The sequence below is a fragment of the Falco naumanni genome, chromosome 1, assembly GCF_017639655.2.
Source record: "Falco naumanni isolate bFalNau1 chromosome 1, bFalNau1.pat, whole genome shotgun sequence".
Lineage (NCBI taxonomy): Eukaryota > Metazoa > Chordata > Aves > Falconiformes > Falconidae > Falco > Falco naumanni.
The window spans coordinates 59,840,045-59,867,914 of record NC_054054.1 but is presented as its reverse complement, the minus strand read 5'-3'; the positions used below and the strand labels follow the sequence as shown (position 1 = coordinate 59,867,914).

Below are 27,870 nucleotides of genomic sequence, written 5' to 3'. Positions count from 1 at the left end.
TGATGGGACCATTCAAGATGACAAAAAGATATCTAGGTATGGGCCATTTGCATGTCAGGTCACTGTGAAGGAAGAAGAAACGACTCTGTTTAATGCTGTTTGCTGTGGTAAGGCATAACAGATGGCTAATGCTGAAAACTGATCTCAGTTCACAGCCTACTGCCGTCAACTATTCTGTATGAAAGAGATATTAACTGAGAAAGTTCACCAGCTCAAGTTAGGTATTTGGAAGTGCTTGGACACCCCTATATATTAATACTTCCATAAAACTAAACAGGTGACTCGCATATTGTTAAACAGAATGAAGCTTTAACACTTCTCATTTGAATTTTCAGTTATGGCACCAGTGTTCATTAATGTCCCATTTTTTCTCATTAACATACAGTATTTCAGAAAACAGTTGGCAGTAGGGGGAAGACTGGATTTTCTAATAATGTAGGGATATTTTATAACCTACATTAGAAAAAGTTACATTAGAAAACAAGTTAATACAGAACAATGTACAACTGAAACTGGGAGCATATCTTCTTTCATGTTATTCAGTTATTTGTTATTATTTTGTATTTATGGCTGTGATTAGAAATGTTTTCTGCTTTCCTGTGTTGGTTTATTTATTATTTTTGGAGCACACAGTGATAGTGAGACAACAGCTCAGAAACAGCCAGATAGTTCTTTGAAGTTCTTTGAAGTGCACAGAACTCCAATTAAGCTATGGGGCTATTTGCAAGGCCAGGTTATAATCACATCATGAAGTCTGCTAAATATTGTTAGTGTTTATTTGGAATCATGCTTAATTTGAAACTCATAAATGTATAATAGAAGGCCAGGCTACTCAGTTTACATAAACCCATCAGCATGTATTTATCACACAACAAAAGGCAATTAAGGTAGATGCCTTCACAAGATCATCTCAGTGTTTCACCAGAAGTAGTCTTCAATGGTTACACATTAAAAAGTCCATGAAAGCAACAACAGTTGCAGTCTGCATCATGGACTACTGCTAGGAAAGTGGATTTTATGCATTTTCTTTACGACTACTTAAACACGCTGCTTATTCAAAAATACATGTCTGGGCCACAGCGTGAGGGTATAAGGCCTGCATAACTTACAAAAGCAGTGTGCACAAGGCAACGACTGTCACCTGGAGAGGGGAGGGTTGTCCTTGGGGCTTCCCTACACCCCTGCTACCACCATTGGGAAACAGTGCGGGGACAGCAGGCAGCGCGGTCTTCCCACCCCTGGAGGAAGCTCAGGGAATATTGTCTGTTACATGGTCTACTATCTCTTCTCCAGAATGCACCCATTTAGGTCCCAGGCTGTTCAAAGGTTAACTACAGGGTGTTGACATGCATCTCACAGGGCACTTGGAGCAAAATGTGGTGGGACACACAGTAACATACGGTTGAGTTGTGCACTCACATCATCAGCACCATTGCAGCAACCACCACCCAAACATTTGTTACTATTTTTTGTGCAGTTCCCACTGAGATCAGGATGCAGAGCAGCTCCACTCTGTTTTGATCAGTGTAGCAATGCTCCCACTGGCACAAAATGCTCGCAAGCCCTTGTCTATTCCAGCAAGGAGGAGTGAAAGGAGCAACACCGAGAAGAGCAGCCAGGCATAGGAATCAGAGGTCAGATGATGGAAAAGGATATAGCTGGGCCAGGGATGGGGAGGAAATGGTAAAAAGCATGATGGAGCCGTCTTTAGAAGGTAGAAGATTAAAACAGCAGCAAGGAATAACTTGTAAGGGATCTTGGAAAGGAATAAAAGAAATGGAGAGGCTGAAGAGGAGAGAACATTATACACAAATCGGCAGACAAATCCAGTCTGTGGGCTGGGGAGACTCCCAACCTGTTCAACACCTTTTTCCATCAATGACTAATCTTCATTTTTACTTCATTTTGTCTATATCGTGCAGTGACACTTGACACAGGAAAGAAACCTAATGCTCTCCCTCAGTCCCATGTAAGTAGGAGGCCAAAACATGGGAGGAGAGAATAGACTTCTTCACTATAACCCTTATCCTGCCTGCCTTCCAAGCCTTGGAGATCTGGGCTTCTATAACGTGCTGATTTTCACTTCTAGTGCAAGAAAAGATATAAATAATGTTCTGAAATTTTTATTCCTAATATGGAAGAAAAAAGAAAAAACTTGTCATGGAAAGATTTTTTTTTATTAAAGTATCTCTTTGGAAATACCACAGTGTTACGTACCCATCCCCCTTCCTTCCTTCAATAAATAAATAAATAAATAAAAAGTATATTTCAGAAGAGATTTTTTTTAAAACCAAATCAAAACTAATGAAGACGTGGCTTTGTCATAACAAACATTTTGCTAAGATTTGTCAAGCTTCTATTGAAACTTTTCTGTTTCAACAAAGTACATTTTATTTGCCTGTGTCTCTGTAGAAATTTCTCTAAATCCTTATAGTCTGCTGTGATTCGCGGATGCTTCTTGTCTAAAGATCTGATATGTATCAGATTTCTCAGATACTGCAGATGTTGCAGTACCAGATTGTCTTTTGGAAAGCAACACATGTCAAAGCCAAAATTCAAAGGGCTCCTTTCCCAGTCTGGTCTCCTAGATAGCATTTGGAGACATCTGCTGAGAGATGAAACAATGACACATGCTATGTGCCCAGCAGGCATTTTTAATTAGACCTAAAATTTTGATTTTGAATCATTCTTTTGTTTTGTGGTACTTTTGGAGAGTTATGGCATTACTTTTTTGTTTCTGTAACAAGGGGAAGGCGGTTGCATGCATCAGATCAGTCAAGCTGCATAGACCACCCAGTGAAGATGGTCTGAATTTGCCATACTATTTGTTGCATGCAGCCCATATGGAAGTCACAGCACAACTCAGACTGGCAGCATGTTTGAAAAATTATGTGTCTCTGAATGGCTATGCATATTTTGGATGCATACATCCTTCCAGACTCAAGGGGCCAGAATCACACAGATGAACCAGAGATAAACATAAGAATTTGCACATTCGTAAACATTCAGAAGGGAAGTTGATGCACTGTGAGCAAGCCTGAAGAGAGTGAGGCTTGCATAACTGTTTACTTCCTAGGAGCTGGATGTTGCCAGAACTAAAAATGAGATCACCATTCCCGTCCATCCTAATACCTGATGCATTCTGTCTGCTCTTTGCCTTAAAGAGGAAAAAGAATCTTTAATGTTATTTTTGCAGACCAAGGTATGGACAGAACCACTAAAGGACAGAAAACAGATATATTTGGCAAGGTTAGATCCTTCAGCTTGAACTGCTGAGGAGTGGTAAGGTGGTTAGGAATTAGCCTCTGCCTTCTGCCCTCAGCTGGTTTAAGAACAGTATGTTTAGGAAAAATGAGTGGCACTTTACAAGTAAATCCAGCCTTGAGAGAAAGACTGAAGAGGCACCACTTTGCTGATATTAACAAGACCTTTTTAAAAATATTTCTGAAAAGAGGAGTGGGAGAACTCAGTGGCTGCAGCCCAGAGGCAGGCTAGGCCTGGCTAACCAGAAGGACACTGTCCTGTGAGCAGCAGTGGCGGGGCCGATCTTGGCTGGCAGGAGAGCAGGGCTCAGCCCAGCTCCAAGCTGGCTGAACAGGCAGGTGGGGATACGGTCTCTATAAATATTTGCCTGTGGAATTCCACAAAGACTTCCCTGGGCATGCATGCTGCTCCGCACATGTTCACAGTCATCTCTTTCCTGAGGGGGTACTGTCACCTTTCCCCCCCAGACACTGTCTGCTGCATTCCCCTCTTGTCAGCAATAGACCCCCTCCTTCAGATTCCTATCATACTATTTTTAGTCCAGCACACGTCTTTGTTGGCCCATCCATGTTTATCTTTTGAATATAAGAATTTCTTTGGGCTTTTTTTTCATCTCAGCCATTGAACAGAAAATACTGAAAAAAGTAAAATAATTCTGGAGGATAGCTGCAGTAGTGACTGCACTATGATTGTGATCACCGTGAATATTACTCAAGTACAAAACCTGTGCCTGCTGGTGGTCTTCCTTAAGTTTCCAGATACAGTGAAGTCAAGAATAGAGCTGCGTCATAAATTTTACCTAGATGCTGGTTCTGGGGTTAGGACTTTGCTTATTTTTGCCTGTATTTTGCTGTAGTACCTGTATACAGCTAATTGAATTGTAGATGTAACATATGGAAGGGTGCCCAGGCCATTTCCCAGCTAAAGGAAGGTATTTGTTTTCAGGAGATTTTCCAGGACATTTTCGAATAGAGCAGCCAAACATTTGCCATTTTCTTTGAAAACATTTTCTTTGCCAGTCCATAAATCTCACCGTTAAAACTTTTTACCTTTAATACCATTCCCAGTGCTCTGATTTAACTGTTTGATTTAACACCTTTCTCCATAAATTAATCTAATATACATTCATGTTGACCGACATCAGAGATTCACTAGCCGAGGTCTGTACACATGTACTTGGCACCAGTGGCATCCTCTCCCAGTTGAGACTGTGAGCATGAATTTACCAGAGAAATAGAGAAAGCTTTTCCATGCAATCTGGAGGTAACTGTAGGCATGTGATTCAGGTAGCTGTCTCCACTCAAACAGCTAAACTTGCAAGGCGAGAGGGAGTACGTCTGAGCTGAAAGGGCAAATATCTCTCTCTACGTGGGCAGGTATCATTTGGGCAGTAACACTTCTTCAAACACAGCGTCATGTCTGGGAATGCAGGAGGAGCTTGCCTGAGGTGCAGTGTAGGGCTCTCAACATGAGTATCAGACAATGGCACAGCAGCCATGGCAAGTCGCAGATTTCCCCTGAGTGCGAGGGTGTTGCCCAGCAGAGAACTAAGAGCAACTGCCACCATGGCCCTGGTGGCACCAGCTGATAGTATCCCAGCGCATCGGGTTTTGTGGATGCCTTTTCAGCATCTTTTGGGTATTGAGAGGTGCAGGCCGAAACAGAGTGCATTGTTCTACAAGGGTTGTTATTTAAATAACACAAGCACAGAGACTGAAGTACAGCTCTGCTCTGATGCCTCCTTTTTAACATTATTTTAAAATCATTTTATACTTTCATATTGCACGGCAAACATTTTATGACCACAGTGAATGTTGTTCATCTCAAATTTCCTCTTTGTGTATATTTGCTTTTTAACTGTCTTACCCATTAGATCTCTCAATCCACACTTTTCTATAATTGATGTCCTTTTATTTCCTATCCAGATTTCTAGCCTACTGATACCTAGTTGTTTTCTTGTCCATGGTCCATTAAGAATGTTCTGACATTTAATTAAATTCTTTACAAAATCTACTTAGATTATCCATTTCTGTATTGTAACATCAGACAAGCAGACTCTCTTAGCCATCTTCCCCTGCTTTGTTACAGTTTATCTTTACTCCTTCTTTGCCCTTTGTTGGGTCATGCTGACATTTTCCAGCCCATTTTGTTGAACTGGTTGCGCTGACTGTTTTAAGTATTTTGGGCTGTGACATGTCTACATATGTAACAGAACCCACAACAGTTCTCAAAGAATTTAAACCCTGATCAGCAGCCTATATATTGCCCTTTTTTAAAAAGTTGATTTAGCTGCTAAAATGAATAATAGTGGGTGCATTTTTATTGACATTTTAGTCTCAACCAGGTGTACACTTTTGAAAAAGATTTTCAAAAAAAAAAGGATCTCCCAACAACACCCTTTGGTTCGTATCTCCAAGCAGTCTTAGAGCATGTGAACTGGTTTGGTTTCATATGAAACTAAGCCAGAAGATGCATCCTGGTAGAGCACCAGTGATCTCAACCCTTGGTGAGGATTCATTCAGTTCATGAGACCCAGGTAGACCTAGTTCATAGTAACCCCACCTCAAAATATGTTAGAACCTTGGTACCATTTATTTTGCTCTTTCTGGGCCACGTTGTTGGTAACATAGGCATAGCCACTGGTAGTTAAAAATCTGCTGAGACTGCCTTCTCCCTCATTGCCTTCTGTTCTCCTCTGACAGTGGTACTCAGCTGAAATACAGAGGTATACACATTCAGCTCCAGGTATTGCTTACTACATCCTCATTTAAAAATGAACAAGTGTTCTTCTGAGCTGGTCACCAATAGAAACAATAGCAGATGTCACCTGAACAGGCCGCACATGTTTCAAAGTAGATAGATTACACTCTGGTCATCATGTCAGCATTTGCCTATGTAAGCATTGTCACTTGTTCTACAAGGAAGTTTTGCTAGAATAATAACAAAAAAAAACAACCACACATTTCAAGAGTAGTTGAATTTTTCTAGAGTGTTGGATGCTTCTTTCTCCATCCAGCCTCAAAAAGTAGGAGGGGTGTAATGAAGAAAGGAACTGCAGACTGTAGAGATCCCTTGCTGCTGTTGGTTTTGTTCAAAGATGTACACAGGACATTAATGTCTGCAGATGCTCTATAAAGATAAAAGACAAAAGCCTGGAAGGAAAAAAAATATGATCTGCTTTAAATAGATGGTGAGCCAATTCTTCCCTCAGTTACACTATTGCAAATCGTGTAAATTTCTTTTCATTGTTGGAATAAGATCATGATTTGTCTTAAAGGAAATGAGGACTAGTGAAAGGGAACTGAGAAGGCATTGGAAAAAAGTTACAACAAATAAGAAAGTGTGAAATAAATTATCTAGTCTAATTAAATGAAAAACTCTTTTGTTCTTAGGAAGAAATTCAAAGGGAGTGGGACTCCGCAGGCTGAAATTTGTGATTCTGTAATTTGATCTGTGCACACCAACCTTGTGAGAAGTTAATCAATCAATTTTAATGATAACATAATACTTCTCAAGAAAACAACAGCATCTGACTTTAACAGCTGTAGTTGCTGTGAAAATCAAGGACTCCACCTAGAATTAAAATGAAGACAAATTTATTCAACAGTTCTTGCTTTCCCCAATAACAAAGGGGATTACGTTTTTAGGCTGGGATGTCTCACCTCTTCACATATTGGCATACATAACATTAGGAAAGGAGTCTTAGCTACCCCTTTATTCCTCCCTCTCTCCCTCAGGGAAGCCACAGGACAAAGTAATCAATTAAAAAGGTCAAAATAAGCAAGGTCAAATGTCTTCATTTACTGTGACTATTAATCTCAGTTACATACATAAACTTTTTACATATGGAACCTTCTCTTTCTACTCAGCAAAGATGCAGGAGCCTAGTTCCCTCTCCTTTTTTCTTGTCTCCCCTTTTCCTCTCATTTTTATATTTCCATCCCTTCATTACTGTGTTGGCATAAAGTACTACTACATACAGGAAACTCAGAATCAGGCCCTATTCTGTGCCACAGATGGGGTAATATGCAAGAAAAATATGGTAATGAAATAAAGTACCTGAACTGCAGATACTTAAAATTACTTTATCTCTTTTCTGTTTCTTACCTTTTTCATGTCAAACCATGAAAGATTACCTGAAATATCAGTTAAGCAGGGAAATATTATCCTAATAAATGAGCATGCAAGTATGTGCCTGGTAAGTTATTTGATTAAACAGGAAGCTAGAATCCTATAGATATCCACAAATAAAGCCCCAAATCTAAATGACTGTATCGTTAGCTCATTTGTAAACTGTTCCAGATGTAAGATTTTGGCAGCTTTCCAGTAGGCTGGCTGCAGTCTGAGCTTTTCTGCATCCGCAGTGAGAACTGCAATGCCTGACTCTTCAAGGAAAAGCTCCACAAGGCTGATGACAAATTATATAAAGTAACAACCTGCCTGCCTGGCAAAGAGAAACTCGGACAGATCCCCAGGCAAAGAATGCCCTTTTTCCCGGGGCCAAGCTGCAGCCATTTGACTCTGGATGTGTGATCGATCTGCATTATGCATCACCCAGTGAAAGCCCCTCTGAGAAGATCATTTAGTGATCATATCAGGGACTCCACTGCTAGAGCCTTGGACGTTATCTGGAAAAACACGAGAGACAGACGACTGGCAGGTGAGAAGCACATTACATAAGTATATTTTAAGATTTGTAAGGGACCGTAATCAATAACGGTAATTAGTGGCATCATTTGCATAATGTATTGATGTCGCCTTTAAGTATCTCTCCAGCCTTTTGTTTCTGTGTCACGTTACTTCGGTGCTTTGCCTACGGTGGACTGTATGTGCTCCTTCAATTAGACGAGATAAACATCCGTTTAAAAAAAGAAAAAAAAACAGTGAATTTTTGTCTGATATGACGGTGCAAACTCCTCAGACTAAAGTGCGCTGAAGCATTTTATTTTGCTGTTAGGTCAGACTCTGTGCTTTACTGCTGTGATGTGCTTCACTGAGTTGTGTTACAGAGTGCTTTGCAGCCAAGGAGTGTGTCAGTTGGAATATCTGGGCTGTGCACTGAGCAATTACTGGTATTTCCTCTGGCAAGGATTTCAGTGCTGTGAGCTCCAAGTGAGTGTCAGGTATGCCAGAGCTAGGTTTCTGAGATATAAATTACCATCCAACTATATGGTTACAGTTCACATTTTTATTTTGACTTGCAAATACTCAAAAACTCGAGGCAAACCATAACAGAGGGCTAGAGCAGAAGATAATTTAACTTGCTTTATTTTGCTCTTCTGTTATTGTCTGCCTGTTAGATTGAATGCTTCTCATCCACCCTGCTGGGGTTGTTACTTTTATTATTGCAGCATTTAGAGGTTTCAGAAAAGGCAGCAGAAATGTGCAATGGGTGTGACATGCCAGAGGGATCCTTTGGTTTGTTTGTATACTTACAGTGGGGGTGGTTTATCCCGCGGGCGGGGGGGGGAGGGGGAGAGGAGAGAGGAGAAATGTGAATAATGATAAGATCAAGGATGAGATGATGGAGAAGCAGACGATATGGCTCACTAATGTAAACTAAACTTTTACATCATTCTCCTGCACTTACGTTTTGGAGAAGAGCAGCTAAGTGCATAACACACATTTGTGAAGGCACGCCAATTCCAAAACTGATTACATCAGGTAATCAGGCAGGGAGTGATCATGGCATATAAAGAAACACAGGGGCAAAAACCTGCTTTAAATTAGAGCAATTCATAAAAAAACTTGTTCTGTGTCAATGGCTAGATAAATCTTGTGCCTGTTCCCACAGACTACAAAGGACAGTGAGTTTCCTGGGCAAAGGACCTCAGCATTACAACTGTTTTACAGTAAAGCCTCATGGTCACAGGAGATGGGGACATTGCATTTACTTTAGTGCTCAGCAGTTAGTCACAAACATGGCAGTGTTGTGAAAGTGCTGGAATTAACCTCTCTTCCATGGCAAACTGAACTGGGCGCATAGTTTATTTCATCTCTCAAAGGTGTGTTAGAAAATTGGACTGTTTTGGTAGCTTTGAGACTGCAGGGCATGGAACATCAGTCACAATGCAGGTCCTGATGTTCAGCATGCTGTTGAAACTCTACTGCAAGGAGCACTGAGAAGAAAGAAATTCTGAGTGAAAAGGCACAGACGTTACACAAATCTATAAAAGGCAAGCTGGTGGGACCAAGTCAGCTTTTGTTTAATCTGTGTGTTGCCTGGTCAGCTGGACACTTGTTTACCCTGGAATTCATTTCCATTCCACCTGCTAGAGTTGTTTATGTGAATGCTTTGAAGTAAGCTTTTTAATTTATAGTTAAGTTCAGAATGGCATTTGTATCAACAGACTACAAGCACCTCTGGCCTATGTCCACATAAGAAAACTACTACCAACCATCTTCTATAAAATGGGTTTCCTCTCATCAGTTCACATAGGAAAGCATATAATGACATGTAATTTACACTTTCTGTATGTGACCTACATATGAAAATACACAGGTTTTATCAGGATATCAAAAGGCCTTGATAAACATATATATTTAACCTTGCATATGATTGTCAAATATTTGAGGGATGGACAACTGCTAATTATATTTCTTGAGACTGTCACATTCCTAGAAACGCAGAGTGAACATGAACCCTTTAGCCTCTTTAGCTGCACTGATAAGGGTCGGCATGTTTTTATTGTACTTGGCAGATGGTTGTGAACATGAACGTCACAGTTTTTATCAATACAAGGCTTAGATGTTAGAGGACCCTTAAAAGCAGTGACAGTTCAATTTTCCAGGTTGTGCTGGTGATGTAGGCTTGTCAGTCCACTAGTATATTTGGGCTGCTGTCAGTCAGAAAGTCAGAAAACCATCAAGCTAACCCCCCAGTAAGCAGTGCAGTATGTAAGTGGAGTAGTTAGCAGGGTATATTCTTGAAAATACTTCATGAATAACAGATTCAGGAAAAGAAACAAAACAGCAACAAGTTGTGTTGCTCTTCTGTTTGTTCTCTGGAATATCAGCAGTTTAAACTGCTGACTACCTAAAAATGGTAAAGAAGGGTCATGACACTGAAATAAGAAATCCACTTAGATCAGCAATTTGTGTTATCAGGACACACCTTTGAAAAAGAACACAGTATTTGCAAAAGAAAAAAGAAAATGTGAAATATGCATTCTTCATGGCATATTCAAGAAAAAGTAATCCAAAAAATGTTTTACCTTTAAAAAAAAACTGCAACAGAAATAGCAAATTGTGCAATATAACCTGATATACTCATCGAACAGGCAGTACTATCTACCTTCTAGCTAGGGAAAACATCACAGAAAATGTTTTCTATTAGATCATGTAGTCTTAATGACAAAAAAGAAAGGTAGCATTAGTTTTGGGCAAAAAGTAACAAAAATATTTAAAATGCCATTAAAATTGCATGAAACTAAAAGATAATAGCTAAAGATGCTTTGATTTTGGGCAGGCACAGTAAAGGGAGGCAAACAAATACAAACTGTCCTCTCAGGTCACCTCTGCGTGCCACCCTACCCTGGCCATGATGGAGTACCGCAGAGCAGCATCCTCACACTGCTGTTGGACACTAACACCAGGGCTGAGTTACTGTGTGTGCCATCTCATCATGTGGCAGAATCGCCTGTGTTTCAGCCAGCTGGGGCCAAGTACACTTGTATAAATATGGTATATTATTATGCTATAGTATGGTATATTATTATTGTATAGATATGGTGTCTTGTACAAATGTGGTACATATTTATGAAATACCTGTTCTGAGCAGCAGCGAGTTGCAACTCGGTGTAATCACATCATGATCAAACTGCCTTTGGCGGCACACGGCTCATGGTTTTCCACTCAGTGTCTTTTCTCCTCTTTCTTAATTTATGCAGACAAAATCTAGATGCATGTTTGCAGTCGTATCTGGTGATCTTAATATGTGGAAAATTAATCACTAAATAAATCACTAAACACAATGGAAGCATTTTCAATTGCTGGGACATCAAAAATGCCCAGAAGAGATGGGATACAATTTGGAGCAATGGAATGAACAGCAAAGAGTAAGAGGACAGAATAAGACTCAAGTTGCCAGATTCCCTAAATAGGCAATTTGAAAATTTTAACTTTTCCTGTTATTGCATTCACGAGAAACAGAAACATTTCCTTGGGAATTGCCAGTTTATTCCCCATACTGATGTCAAGCCTTAGCTGGGAAGGAAAGCACACTCTGGCTTCTTCAGTGACAGGCCTCCCAATAAAGACCAGGGGTTTTTGCACAAGAGGGGCGGCAGCGGTGAGCTTCTCCAGAGCATGCAAGAGTCGTTCTCAGCTCTGAAACGTACATATCCTCAAAACACTGTAGACAGATTTCTCCTAGTGCCTCCACTGTATTGCTGGGTGAATTATCTGCATGATAGACTCTAGATGACACGATGTAGCATTTATCTGCATTGTACTAAGAACCATTATGTCCACCATACCAAATGACTAAAAAGTCCTGCATTTTTCATTTTCATCAGCATTTTTTAGAAAACATGGTCAGACACTGAGTACAACCAAATACTCATATGCCCCAATCTCTTTTTTGGGCTTTTTGGTTTGGTTGGGGTTTTTTGGGTTTTTTTGGTTTTGTTTTTTTTTGTGATAGAAAAGCTAAATAGTCTTCTGAAATATCTAGTATTTTAGAAAAAAAAAAAAAGAATGTGTAGGTAGTCTAGGTTTGTTGAATTACGTCTAGCTTGCTGCAGTGGCTTAGTCATTGAAAGCCTGTGGGAAAACATTACTTATTTGGTATTTTAAAAATAAACTTTCAACTTTTCTATTTGAAATTATATTATTGATTGACCTACTTACCATTTATCATTTTCAATTTTCAATTTTTTCTTAATTCAGTTCACTAAAACTTTACAATATTTCATTTACCCCAGAATTAAGTTAATTTTGTGACTTTTGGCCCACTAAAAATAAAGTGGGCTTTTGTCACCCTTGTTTTTCTTGGTTTTGTTTTCTGTTAATTGCCAAATAAATGAAAAATAACTCAGTTGAAAAGATCTGTTACAGACCACTTCTCATTATGCCTACTTTGCTAGTGTTTGAATCATCTAGAAAGGTTATATATGTCCTTGTCAGTTATCACGAAAGATGTAGCCACAGAGAGAACTATTTTCCATTTAGATTCCTTTTAAAGGACTATCAGTCAGCTTTCATCTATTTTCCATGTTTTTAATAAAATCTGAATTAATTTTGAATCTACTTTTGAAAAGTTTCTCTGCAGGCCCCTTTGAGTAGACCTTTTATTTTTTTTATTTATGATGATTAGCAAGAATTATATCATTATTTAAGTTTTTCTTACTACTGGCCATATCAACCTTTGCATAACTTGTCTAGGATCACTGGGAGTATCTGCAACACGCTATCTGCTCTTGCTGAAGGCTGATTTGTCCTCCATTATCAGCATCCCTCTATTTCCATTTGGTTTATAGTTGCTGTTTTCTCTCATACTTCCCTCTTAATTATGATGCCTTAAAACATGCCTTTTTATGGACTGCAAAATCTGTGAGTATAGGATTTACTCATTCTTAAACAATTTCCAGCTATTGCTTACACTTCCAGGCATATACATATATAGCTATCTATAGGAAGTAAAGGAAGTAAAGAAAGGAATTTTCATCCTTGGGAAATTTTAAAGGCCCAGTTTAAGGTAAAGTGTTTTGCATTACATTTTACCTGTCTCTAAAATTAATACTTATGCAGAAGAAAAATTACTGATTAAAGTGTTTGCTTTGTTCTGAGATTGGAGAAAGATGTATAGTGTAGGTAGGTGAAATAAGATTTTAGAAAATGGATATGTCGCAGAACCTAAGACCACAGCTTCAGATATATCACTGTTTGGCTGTATCAGCATTTTTAGAAAATTACTGACTCCTAATCTGGAGACAACGTCCTATAGATTTGGTGGTTTATTCAGGCTATTTTATAAATATTAAAAATAACCACTTCCCATGAGGTAGAGAATGATCAGGTATTGATTTGATATGTACTCGTAAATAGACTCTAATTTATGGAAAAGAAACAGGAAAAGAGTAAACAATTGTCTGATAACAAAAGACGTTATTTGTTTGATAAAGTGCAAAACACCATAATAAATTATTTTGGGTGGATAGTCAAATATCGTTATCATGTTAGAGATTCCTCCCTTTGAGAGTAGTCAAGAGCTTTGTTGTCATCCATGTAATTACTGAGCAAGCTTGTAGTGTAAGCAGGTTTTGGAGAAAATGCTACTTTCATTCATGTGATTTATAATTCTTCACATCTTTCAAATTTAGATATCAAATGCAATCAGAAATAATACATTTCATGCACAGCATATGCTTGTTATTTTTTTTAAATATTGTCACCCTAAATTTCCATAAGATATATAGAGTATTATGTCTTATTTAGCACTGATGTTTTGATCATGGAATGACTGTAACTCATTTAAGGAAAAGTGCTTCAGTCAAAATCCTCATTCAAAAGGGCATTTGGAATTAAATGCATCCTTAGGTTCTCATTCCATGTTCTATTTTTTAATTTCTCGTTCTCTATATGAAAACGTAGAGAAGTGCCAGAAGGGTCATAGCTGCCTGTAGCATGATTCTGGTGTTGTTTATTTTCAGCTGCTGGAATGTCTTGTTTCCAACACTCCTCATGCTTCTAATTTGAAGTCTGTTACCAGTAAAGGTTGGAGCACTCATAGGGAAAAGAAAGTGTGCATACTGTGTCACCTTGGCTATTTGTAGTGGATATTTTCATACAGCAGAGCTAAATTGCACTGTTGGGGGACTGGACAGTTGGAAAGTTTTATTTGTGACTTTCACATTTTCCTCCATTAGTGAAATCTAAAACATTTATTTCATGGAGCTCCACCATCATTTCTGTAATCAAGCTACAACAATGGCACTATTTCATCCAAGTTTACAATAAGAAGTACACAGTACACTAAGCATATTATAGAAGTGGTTGCTACAAAATCCTCATGCATTCAAGTTACAACAGCTGGAGGGGATTATGGAAATACACCCTTTTTTCAGCATTCTGGTTTTCTACAGTCATCATAGCCAATTCTAGGACTGCAGCAATCAGCCAGCAGCACCATGTCCTGTCCTGTGCCTGGGATTTTGGGGATATGTATAAGAGGAATTCGGGACCAGAACACTTCAGCAATTAGGAATTTTTAGAATTAACTTTCCTGCTTTCTTGGGGACTCCAAACTGTTTCTTCATAAGCGTGGGCCAAGGAGGGAGGGAGCACACCCAGAGCCCACAAAACATATCTGAGAGGAACTAAGCAGTCATGTTGCTCTGCAGAGAATGAGCACCCACACATGAAAAATGTCACCACTGGACATGAGGGGAAGGAAAGAAACAATACACCTGGCAACAACCTGTTAGGAAACCAGCTTCATCATTTATACTTTTCAGCATGCAAGGGTTGTATGTGGTACACATTGTCAGACAGGGATTAAAAATGAGTGAGAAAGATGAAAATTATGGTCTGCTCTCTCCGGACCCAGTTTCATAATTCATCATTGTGGATATTGTTAAACTACAAGATAAGCAGTATCGTGTCTCTGCTAGAAGTCTCTCCTTATGACAGACAACCAGGAGGCCTCATCTTCTCCTGCTCTTTGAACATTCACGTGCACTTCCAAAAAATGGGGGCTCCTGATTCCCAGACTTGGCTCCCTGGACTCTATATTCTTTCGACACCAAGCAGACATTTCGCACATCTGAAAGACCATTATGTATTTGAAACATTCCTAAAAACTGCTGAAAGTGCTGAACTGCTTTGCATCTGATTGTTTGGAAGGAGCCTCTCTCACAAAATATTTCAACTGCTACAGTTCTGCTAACATCTGGACATCTTCCTTACGTCAGAGGTTGATGATGAGATCCAGATGCTATGACTTACTGATGTTTTCATTAACTTCTTAGCAGTTTTGTCTTTGTTTTGTTTACCAACTGCAACTTCTTAACTTCAACTCACATATGTGAGTGTTACTGGGGAGAGTGGGAAGAAGAGCTGGAAAGGAGGGGGGCAGCTGGAGAAATTAAATTAGTGTTTGGCCAAGATCCAAAATAACTGATTTCTCTTATTACAATGTGCTGTTCCAGGATATTCAGCCTTTGGGAAGGTCAGCCCCTGATGATAGGAAACATTTTGCCAAGCTGCTATTTTCAGTAAAAATGAGCTATATTATTTACTAATTATGTTCTAATTTAAGAGTAAACATGTTTAGCTATGAAGACAACAGGAAATAAGGATGTAAGATAATATTAATTGATATTATAAATCCTGAACTTTGTATTTACAATCATGCCTAAACCTAACTGTCATACAGAGAATATTTATTACTCTGAGGGAATGCCACTATTGGAGCAGACACAGGAGGGAGCCCAGTTATATTGCAGGCTACATATTAGGAACTAGCTGAATACTTAAGGAAGATGTTGGCAATAAAAGGAGGGGGGGGGCGGGGGGGGGGGAATAAAAAAAAATTTAAAAACCAACAAAACCAGAACCAAGCATCTGTATAGTATCTCTCTGGCAATAAATGTTTTATATGTTTGCTAATTTTATATGATAGCATTCCACTTACAAGAATTTCAACCATTTCCAAAGGCTAGTTCCTTCACCTTTTTCCCACTGAAAACAGAACTAGTGCTGGCAAAACAGCTTCCATTGCAATGCACATCCCATTAAGAAGCTCAAGTGGATTTTCAAAAACACCTAAACTTGCATTTCATGTAGCTATGTGGTTAAATATGAAGAGAAGTGTGAAAGAAAGAAAGGCCTCAGAGCACACTGATTGATTGATACTGTTATTTACTAAACATTACAGCATCCTTAGCACTGTAAGAAACTGAGATCAAGAAAGTCCTGTTTTGAAAAGATTATAATCTGCAAAACAATCACTGACAGTGCTCAGTGGAGGAATTTCAGAAACCATATAAATATATTTATTATGTACCCCAAAAAATGCAGCGATCACTCAGACCAGCACAGGCAGAGAATTTATCAGCTTCCTCCTGCGCTGCCACATTTACCAGCTTGCAGGGACCCAAAGGGGGCTGGGGATCTGTGGATGAGTAGGGGAGAGAAAAAATGGGCCAGATTTTCTCAGTGCAGAAAGTATCTCACTGTACTAGAGGTTGCTCATTAGTATCAGGACTTCCAGACTGTGAGGTCAATTAGCTGTATAGTTTATTTTTGGAGTTATGGATGTGTTTGTCTATAAAAATAATAGGATAGGAATGTTTAGGCAGATTCTACTTCCAAGGGGTAAATAAAAGAAGCGAATTAGCAAAATAAGAAATGGGCAGGAGCTAGCCAGTCAGTTACTTGAACAGCAGAAAAAAAAATGTGTGTAGCACAAATGGGTAGTAAGATCTGAGAAGGAATTTTCAATGTGATAAATTAAAATTTATGACCAGATGTGCAAAGAGGTTGCAAGGTAGGATTTTGTGACTTCATCCTACTACTTCACTCCCTGTCTCTCATTAATTTTATTTTTAATTAATCATAATAATTTAATAATAATCATCATGTTCTCTCATGTCAATAGAATAGAGCTCATCCATGACTGTAGCGTATGGATTATACTCTAATGTAAATTAGAGTGGTTTGTTTTACAGTTTCTGGCAAATAGGGATGAGAATTTTGCACATTTCTCTGAGGGAACTTGCCCAATAGAAAGGCAATGACTGAAAAGGCATAAGGACAAAGGAAAATCTGCATTTTGCTTTTCTCTTGTACTTTAACTTTTCATGTCTCTATTTTGTACCAGTACAACTTCATTTGGCAGGGAGTTAAGACAGAACCGAACACAAGACTGTTAAGCTTTAGGTTGTCTTTTTCTGAGAGAAAAACAGAGTGTTGATGCTCCAAAAAGCTTTTAGTCTCTATCAGTATTCTGAGAAGCTCATGTTCAAATTTCACAGCAAGCTTTCAGAGTTTCTGCCATGTTACCCTTGTTACTTGATGAAGCTCTGTTTTGGCAACCGTCCTGCAGTAGCACAGTATCTGCCACCTGAGCTGAAGTAACAACTGGCCTGCCCTGGTGAGCCTGGGACGAGAAGGGTTTGGCACGTGCCTTTGCCTGTCACTGCCAGTCATGGCAGAAAATCTAAAGGCACAAAACTGGCTCTAGTTAGTAAGCCTAAGGAAAATGGAAATTTGTGTTGTCTGGTACATACTTTATGTAACATTAAATGTACAAAATATTCTTGTTTGCTTTTACACGGTTCATTAATCTGGTATTCTTCAAAGTTAAAAAACGTATAAGAAATTTTCACTTCAAAAGGCTAGGCAGTAGACAGTTTTCTTTCAGCCATGGATTTTGTATAACCTGTCTTCTTATCTGCACTTCTCTTTGCAATGTCATTTGCACATCTTTGCAGTCAGTGTTCAGAGCTGAGGGGACAGAGACACTGCTGTGAACTGTTCCCAAAAAGCTGGTACAAAAGAAGCCTGGCCTTGATCTTTTTTGTTCTCTCCATTTCTGTCACTTGTCAAACATCTCTAGTTTGCCCTCAGACAGGTATGTAGCTTCCTGGTGTGTTGTGTTTGCCTTGAAATACTAGCACTCACCATGCTTACTTCTGTTCATCTTGAACACTTTAATTTAAAGATGGCAAATTAAAGTTTCAAGCATGTGAGATCCATCTGCCATGATGTTTCTGCTGATCAGTAGTTCAGCAAATATTTCTGGTTTTTGTTGAATCCTGCTCAGAGATGAACTTCAGGGACTACAGCCATACACAGCCATGTACTAAAGTTTTTCAGTGCAAATGAAAACAGCTTTTCTGAGCAGCTTGGTAAAGAGAGGTTTGCTTTACTCTCAGTTAGGTTGTTAAAAAGTAATCAGTAATTGAGGGGCCACCCACAAATTTTGAGTGATCTTGCTGGAATACAGGAGTTCAAATTAAAATGAAAGTCTGTTGGGTTGCAAAATGCAAAGAAACCATGGATAGACATTTTGAGTTACATAAGTAAAACCGAACACTGATTTCGTCTCCCTGTCTCGCACTGCTTTTACCCGATGATGCAGTGACGGAGATGCATGTAACCGACCTGAAGAAGAAAAACTCTCATCTTGTTTCTGTCATAAGGTGCTGCCTAAAAATCTCTCTTTGTGCAGAATCAGGAGAAACCAGATTGTGATCAGACATTTATGTTGATGAATTTGTTTGTTTTCCTGCTGTAAGAATTTGCTGAATGGACATATTCACAATTCCAGCTCTTTAATACTAAAGTGCTGACCATATTCTTCTGCACACCACATATTTTCGAAACCTAAGAACCTAATGAGACTTACACTGTTGATAAAATCCTGACATACAATCTTGTAGCCAGAATTAAGAGTTTTTTTCACAGTTGTAGCAACAACAAAAAAAGGAAGATGTTTCCATGTCACTTCTTCAATCTAGTATACATTAGCACATACACTGCATATATTTATAGATCTATGTAGGATTCTTGCTATGTTGATTGGCTTTGGGGATTTCTTAACAGGGTGAAGTGAATGAGATAAGAAGCAGTCTTAAGCAAAAATAACCCTGTAGCCAGAATTTTTAAGGTTCTCTACTGATAATTTTTCCTTACCTTTAGATGTAATTCTGGTGTCAGTCCAGAGTCCCCTGAGAGGTCTTTGTTGCTGGATTGTGAATTCATCTTTTTGCATCTCAGAGCATGTGAAATAGCCATGGTTCCTTTTCTAAGGTGAAAAAGACTTACGATCAACAGGTCTAACCTTCTACATTATAAATGCTATAAAATGTCACATAGTAATTTGCACATTAATTGAAAAAGCTATATATTGTATTTGAATTTAAAGAGTTCAGATACCTGTTTTCTGAATTTTCATGCTTTAGTAATTAAGCTTCTATAATTTCATTTGATTCTTTTGTTCATGGGAAGATAAAATTATCTGCTGTCTGTTAGGACCCTCAAGTAAACACTCAGATCCTTCAAGCAGTAGGAAAAAGGACTGCACAAATATTTGTCACTGGCATCACAAGCATTAGAGAAACATGGACTCTTTGGCTTATTTCCCAGCCATGGCAGCTTTTAAGAGAACTTCAAGCCACTTTTCAGTTTGAGTCTGTTCTTTGAAGGGACTTCATAAAACCTGTTCCATTTCTTATGGGCATACGTTGTCATCTATTGGCTTTGTTTGGCCTGCAACGTGACGTAGTACAATATTACATATGTTCACTTTGTGTTATTTCAAAAGAAACCCCCTTCTGTACCTGTTCAAAATGTAGAAGTGCAGTGAAGCATATGCATGGTCGTGTTCCATGGTATTTTAACCTTACTGAAGTTGATCAGTGTATGCATATGATATAATCCTCTGAAGATTTTTTTCTTCAGCTGGACAGATATGCAGAACAGTTGAAAGAATAGATCAGTGAAAATTAAAAAAAAATAGACATTTGATTAGAAATTAAACATCTCTGTTATTGAATAGTAGATATTGCTAACTTGAACTTAGCTTAGAAAGTTTTGTAAATCTTTATAACAGGCTATTAGATGTGAAGCAATGAAGTTAGATGATCTCAAATGAAAATACTTTTTCATTGCAAAGAATTTAAATAGCTTATATCTTATAGGAGGAAAGATTTTTTCTGATGTGAAAGCAACAATAACTTTACTAAGGAAAGAATGTAGTCCAACAGAAGAATATTAACAAGTTGAAGATAAGGTGGTTTTATGCAGTTTCAAAGATCAATAAAAAGAATCCATATTTCTCAATCTTTCCAGCTACCATGAGAAGTAGAAATAATTCAGCAAGCCTACATAGAAAAGCTTGTAACTTGTACCCTTGCACTTAACTGTCATTGCAGCATTTATGGGTGACCATAAAACCTAATTCCTTTCCCAGTATTCCACTATCTGAATTCCTGCATTGTTCTATCATCCCATCAGATCTATGTGTTTAAGAACAGAAATAATGACAATCTCTATTTTTTTCTCAGACTGTAAAAAGCAAAAATGATTGCAAAGAAACTTGTTTTACTTCTTCCATGAGTTCATATTCATCTTCCATATTTTAATTAGTAGTATTTATAATACTTCTTTTGCTCATAAGGCATCTTATATCGTAGTGTCACTGGGGTTAGCATCCTCAGACAGTCCATTTGAAAGTTGAAACCAGTAGTTTCTGATCCCTGAGCCCACCACTGCTTTTAATAAGATCTACTGAAGCTGTTAAGAATTAAAGGTCATTACAGCTTTGTGTATATTTGGGCTATTTGGCAAAATTAGCTTGCCATGGTGGCCTGATGGGTAATGATGAGCACATCTGGTTCCATTTCTTTGGAGCTACCACAGCAAGATGTAATTTCAAACATGAGGTTTCAGTATCCACCACCTGGGGAAATCTCCACAGGGATTTAACTCTTCTCTGCCCCCTTTATTTAAGATCATTCACTCCAGTTCTTCCTTTGTCTTCAGTGCATTATACCACTTCATTCCTATAATCTCAGTTTTCTGCCAGGGGCTAGTTCACAATATTAGGTACAAAATTGTTCGAGACAAGGATAGACAACAACCATGTATTCATTCAATGCCTAGAACAGGTGCTGAGCATCCTCTAACTAATACATCTCTCCATACAGTGACAGATGAAGTTTTGCTAGAAGACGAAGGGTTCATACCAATAAGAAAAACTAACTTTTTTTTTTTTCTGAAAGGGAGAAATCTTTTATACTGCATAATGTGTTACATAAAAGAGATCAGAATTAGAGCAGCAGGAAAATTTACCTTAAAAAAATATAAGTATTTAAACTAATTAACTAAATAAAAATGTTTTAAACTGCTTTTTTTACATATTTTATTTTTATAAGACTGTATTAAAGACAGCACAGTTAAAACATCAACTCCAGTACCACAGTAGGCATAGCAAATAAACCCCCACAGATGACTACAAGTATATTTTGATAACACAGTTTCTTAGTGCTTAAAAAAACATGTAATCACTTTTATTATTAAAATGGTGTAAAATTTAAAATATTACTAAGTCTACTTACATGTGTACATCTTACACTTCTCTATTGTTTCGTTATTTGTTTTGCTGGTCACATTTCATTGAATCAAAAGGGCTTGTGTGGAAATGAGGGGCAACAGAGATGTTTGGCTATATATAGGATTACACCAGAATTTCCATTGATATTTTCCTGTATTCTCAAAGCAGATAAGGTTAGCATGCACACCTGCTTGTTTTACTATTAATGCTTACTAGAAAGCATAAGAAATAAAGTAAAATATTATTCAGAAATATCGGAGGGAAATATAAAAAACAGGAATAGTTTCATGGGACCAAAACTAATTTATACCAGGTCTTGAAAAACAGACTGCATTTTATACCCAAGAAGTGGCGGCTTTTTTTTTTTGTTTGTTTCAATGATTTCCATGTTTCTTCTAAATCATCATGAATTCTGGAGAATAGGAACACTTTCTCCTGCACATTAAGCAACAGGACTAAAATCTCCACATGGATTTGTTCTGTCTTCTTCCCATTTCTGTGAATGCTGGCATATAATTAAATTAAAGGCAAGATAAAAACAGGGAATTAGGCACACTTGGTCGTGATGCAGAAAGCGAGAAGGGTCATCATTGCTCTTACAGGAAATCCCATAAAACTCTCTTTGCAAATTCAGGTTGCTTATTGCCATAAGCTATCTCTTATCCATAAAAAGCCATCTGACTTCTCCTGGGATGTGGCAAAACCATGGTGCTTTTAGCAGAAAGGTGCCCCAGCACAGCTTTTCGAAGAAAGCCAGAATAACAGACAACTAATAACTCTTAGAAAAAGACAAAACGGAAATAAAATTCCTGTACCGAGACTGAATCTCATCTGCCTGACTGAGACATACTCTCCCATTTACCTAAAACTTTTCAACAAATTTCTCATGAAGCTTTTGCAACCTCTCCGAAATACTGCAGTCTCAGATGAATTTTTTTTCTGTCATCCTGAAAACATGGTTTATAACCAGTAAAAATAAAGCAGTATGTTGGAACTGACTTATAACCACTTATAAAGATTTTTTTCCCCTTTTCTCTTTGTTTGATGTTAAGTTTATTTATTAGATGTATCTGTTCTACTGAAAGGCCTGACGGATTGTATAAAATTACTTGTTTTATGGCTACAGGGTAGTTAGTGCTTGAAATTGGTGAATCAGGGTAAACAGGAAATAAGTTTAAAGCAGCTTTTTGATTAGCAAGATACCAATTTCAATCACATTTGAATTTTCTTCAGCATTAAGTACTAGTGTCACTCACAGCTTAACTGAGGTTGGGAACACCCAGTCGTCCAATATAGTGTATTGGATATTGCAGAGAAGTTCTACTCCAAAATACTCTTTCCTTTTCTCACAGACTTATTCTGGGGCAGGCTATACACCGTACTATGGCTGAACTGGATGCCTCATCAAAGAAGGCATCATTAATTTTAATGAAATTGCACCAAATATTCATTAGCAAAGTGATAATAACACTAGAAAAAAATCACAATACATGAGCAAGTTTTCCTTGTCTCTTGTTCAGAATTGACAAAAAAAGTCCTTTCATGTTTGAAGCCTCATGTGTACTTCTGCTGCCATTGGAGTACTCTAAATATGTGCACAGAAACAAGAATTTCAACTTTGAAATGCAGGTGTCCAAAGAAAGGCTGCACATCCAGCAGTTTTGACCTTCTAAAGCTAACATAAGACTGCCCTTTCCAGAAAAGTGTTAATTGCAAACACCATGTTGTTCACGTAGGACAGCAGGATCTCCTTTCTTAATGTTTTCCCTGCAACATGCATATGCAGTAACATCATCCCATAAAAATTTCCCTGACTCAATCAGCTCCTGGTGAAGGTGTGCAGGGTATCAGTACAGCCACCGCTCCAGAGAGCTCACCATCTCAGATAGTGGTAGTAGTGGAAATTTTCTTAATGCTTATCTATAATGTCATCCTTTAGTTACTGGCAGTTACACAAATTAATTCAGAAACATTTTCACTCAAGGTGAAGCTGAACACTGTACCATAGTGGTGGTGGTGGCTGGAGACATGCTGCTAACCACAGCATTTTGGGCAGAGTGGATCCTTTTAAGAAGAGCATATAACTGCTGAACCTCCCCAGCCAGCCATGGATGCACTCAGCTGGCAGTGACTATGCTTCAGCCTTACCTTACTCCAGTCCCTGTGGGACCAGGCAAATGGCAAATGCTTTGTAAGCAAGCAGGCGAGTGTAAAGGTGAGGTTTCTGTTCTTTTCCCCATGAACTCAGCATGCACAGATGGGTTTACCAGGTAATTTCTTAGATGCAAGTTGAGTGCACCTACACACCACTGGGCATGAGAAATTAAAGGTGGGAAATAGTCTTGCATTAAAAAATAGAGCCGGGCTCAAAATCAAGTTTTATAGTCAAAATATAACTCCATTATGCGGCAATGCAATAAACTTCCAGGAGAAACAGGATCTGGTTTCTGAGTGATATAACCCCTTTACCAGTTGTACCTTAATTTGAACTGGAGGCATATTTTAAATATTACTGTACTGTTAAATAGAGTGTAGTAAATTGAAATGTCACTAAAGGTAAAAAAATAATAAACTGTGCTGAGACATACTTATCAAGCAGACAGGTTTGTAAATTAAGAGTAAAAAGAAATTAGAGAAGCTCAAAATGGCATGCGCAAGAACAATAATGATGCAGCATTGACATTCACTGGAGGAGAATGAAAGGAGCTCACTCTTTAACTTATTATTCTCTGTAAAGCTTTATGAAACAGCAATAAAATTGAGAAACTAAATAATCCAGTCATTTCAGCAACAGCTAGTAAACAAGACAAACAGCAGTGTAGATGAATCTTGATTTACCTGTCTTTGGCACGACTGTTCACAGATTCTTAGCAGCTGCTGCAGTAAATAGCACTCCCCAGCGAATGACCTTTAAAGCTCTGCAAGCCTCTTTAAAATTCTGAACTTTAAAATTAGCAGGATTTAGGCACTCCTTCTTCAAAAAGCATTTTGTATGTATGTCAGGACTGTCATGAATGTGAGACACTGTGTGTGGTCAGTATAGGTCTCGTTAAATCATGTAACTACCTGAGCTAACTACATGCAATGTACTATGCTGATAAGTGTAGTAGGAGTAATAGGACCCCCTTGACTTATGCAAATAAGACATCACTAGTTTATTCCGCCATCTGTTCTGATTTGTTTAAGTATTTCTCAGTATGCCAGAAAATACATTTGCTTTGGTAGATAAGGTTTTTTTCTGTAAAAATTATTCTGAAGAATTCTGCCTCATTCTGAAGAATAACTTATTTCTTCTTTCACCTGAGTTCATCCCTTACAGATACGCAAATATCAGCTCATCTGACAATAACCTCTGTCCTCACCTTTCACACTCTTTAAATATCATCAAGCAGTCATACCAACTGTTTACAAAGATTTCCCACTTATGGCTGTAAGTGACATGAGTGCTTTATAGCTCTGTATTTACGAGATATCAAAGTGCTTTCTTAGAGAGTAGTGCAATTTCCCTCCTGCTCTGGGCACATGAAATCAGTGAACCTAATAAACTAGAAAAGCCTCATTAATGGAAGCAACTGTCCTTTGTGAGTGAGCAGCAGAAGCCAGCAGATCAAAGGTGCCCCACTTCCTTCAGTAATGTCTGCACATCTGTTTTCATTATATCGAATGTGTAGTTAAGCTTGCAGATTGACAACAACAAAGCTTTTTGCCATTACTGTTTTTCTAATATACGCTGACTTCAGTTTTCAACCCATCTTTTTCTAAAAATATTGAAGCATTTTAACATGAAGTTATCAGTCTGATTGATATAAGCTGTGTCTAAGTTTAACTAAGGTAGGGAGAGATGGGATGCTCCTCATCTGGCTGTACTAGATGTAAATAAAAAGATTAGACAGCACTGGGCTGAAGTCAACTTTCCTTCAAAATAACACCAAAGGCTGCTATTTTTTTGCAACTATATCCAGCTGCAAACAAGCCCAGGACTGGATCTGCTATCAGAACAGTAGATGTGCTCTCACTTTTGGAAAAGAGGCAGAAATCGTAAAGAATGTTACAACCTTTGTGTAGTTTAAGAAAACCTAAATACAATCATCATTTCATAAGATCTTATTAAGCTGGGACCAAATTTGTAGAGCTAAGTATTACTTGGCAAAAATCTCATTGGTTTCCTGGTTTCAGCATCTGAGAGAACCAGTTTAAATGCTGAAATGTTTTCAAAACATTATGTTCCTTGACAGTAATCTCTAAGAAATGTGCTTTTTTCCTACTTTTTATCAAATAGGAAAAACTTTACACTACCAAATTAAAGCACTGCCTACCCAAGACCATTCTTACCCTTTTCTCTATATTTTTCCACAGAAGATTTCGCAGTAGATCATTTTTACGGAATATTACCCATATTCCATAAGTACAGACTGTCATGTGGTAGTAGACTGGTAATTAGAGAATACACTAGAAGTTACTTTGTGGACAAATGTCTTAGTACTGAAAGTGGCCATATACATATGACTGAGCAGCCCATCAAAACTGTAAGGCACTAATTTGATTGTGATGAACAGTAATTATAATGAACAGTGACAAAAAATAAGAGAAAGGCTAATCCAGTAATGTACTTAGCATAATGTTGTCAGAGAGGACAGTAACAGGAGTCCTTTAAATTGTTCCCTCTCCTTGCATCTGGCATACAGAACTGAGGAAGTTGATCAAATAAAATGAATAATGTCATGTATTTTTGCATAGTACTCCATGTGTGATTAAAGACAGTGCTCAATGCCTGATGTTGGTATGACCCACATCCATTTGAGTCCAGTTGACTCCTTCCTTCTGCTTTAGCAGATTGGTGAAACAGTACTTACACTGTGATGAAATACTGCAAATCCCCGAGTGAAGTCCACTCCAGGAATTCGTGACCAAGCTTTGCAGTGTATTTATTTCTGAGTGATTACAGTAGTCACAAAAAAAGACTCCTATTTACTTTTGAGAATGCAGTAGAAAGCTGAACAATTTGAGAAAAATAAATCTCTCATGTAAAACATGTCAAGAAACCCTTCTCTCAGGAAGGAAAACAGATAATTTTAATTCTAGTGTTTCTATTTGAAACGTAACATATTTCTTCAGCTAAAGAGTACAAGCAGTGACTTTAAATAGGTCTCCTTGTTTCCTCTTGTCCATATCACTCCCCAAAGTGCTCTCCACCCTATCCTTGTTTGAGTGATATCCTTATTCTTATTTATGAAGGTTAGGTCATCCAATTCACTTACAGAGTCAACAAGATGAGTTAGCCAGGGCTTTAGACCAATAGCAAATGTTTTATAACATATGCTTTACGTACCAAGTAGAAATAGCATAAATATTTAGAAAAAAGTTAAAGGAAAATGGATGCATGGAGAATGTGTATTTGTTTGTTTAATTAGCTTTCCTTTGTTCACATGCTTACTTGTTACTTGTTTAAAAGAGAAAACTATACGTTTTTGATTAATGCTAACTTCAGATAGCAGAGAGAATGTGTATATATAAAGCTGAATTTTCCTCCCAAAGATGGAAACAACAGCCAAAGACCACCCTAACAGAAAACTACCTCTTACAAGATTTATTCTTCACGATTTTAACCAAGTATTGAAGGTAACAAGCATGTAAACTTAGATTTTGCAAGTAGTGATTCTAACTGCACTTCATTTTACATGCTTGTCTCTTAACGAGTCCAGAAGTGTCTGGGCTGTGTGAATCTGAATATAGAATTTAGGGTAGTGTCTTACAAGCACAAAGCTCACCTTACAAATAAATTTGAGTATACCCTACATGTATAGGGCTGCTCACAAATGGTGCATTTAAATTTGTCATCAGAATTAAGCCAGAACCTGAGAGTAGAGGAGGTAGTAAACTGGTTATCTATGTGTTGAAAGTACACATTTAACAATCTGTATCACCCAATAAAATGAGTCTTTTTTTTCCAGCTATATCATGACTATTACTTTAAGTTCATAATATTTCTTCAATGCACTTTTTTTTTTCAGTACTGATCTTTCTTATTTAAATCTAAATGATGGTGCTAATGGATATTTTGTCCATAAAGCAGACTAACAAATAGCAAGATATTATTTTCATGAGGCTTTTGATGTCATTGGTTTTCACTCAGTTTAGGCTACTAATCTCCATGACAGATTATCAGTCTGACTTGGACAGCAACATAATCATACACGAGAAAGAAAATGTGAAGTCTGGTTGACCTTTGGCAACTTGTGACACCTCTGTTAGGTGCAGCCTCTAAACTATAAGTACTACCTTATGTCTCTTGCAATTCCAAATAAAAAGAGGTCTTCATGTTCATGGTAGAGTAAGACTTATCGAACGCCAGTGCCATTGAGCTGACTGGTAAAGTTCCAATGTCCACACTGCTGAGCCACGTGCAAAAAGAGGTATGCGTGTTTCTGGAGTAGCATTGCAGTATTGCTATAAAGTACCTTGCATTCCAGTAGTGGTACTTAGGTCACAGCTTGGGCACTTCTGTCTTAGAGATTTCCTTTGTTCTTATGATGTTAAGAGAACTG

General features: G+C 38.0%; 1 protein-coding gene across 2 annotated transcripts in view; it reads left to right on the top strand.

Moving 5' to 3' along the window:
* Positions 1–27,870, top strand: part of DLC1 (DLC1 Rho GTPase activating protein) — a 230,857-nt gene that overhangs the window by 121,556 nt on the left and 81,431 nt on the right. Inside the window, exon 1 of one of the 2 annotated variants that reach the window (XM_040596322.1) lies at positions 7,629–7,924. The exons of the other annotated variant lie outside the window; for it this stretch is intronic. Coding sequence (XP_040452256.1) covers positions 7,810–7,924 — 115 coding nt within the window. The 5' untranslated portion in view covers positions 7,629–7,809. Of the gene's footprint in view, positions 1–7,628; positions 7,925–27,870 lie in introns of those variants that run through there. 2 annotated transcript variants of the gene reach the window in all.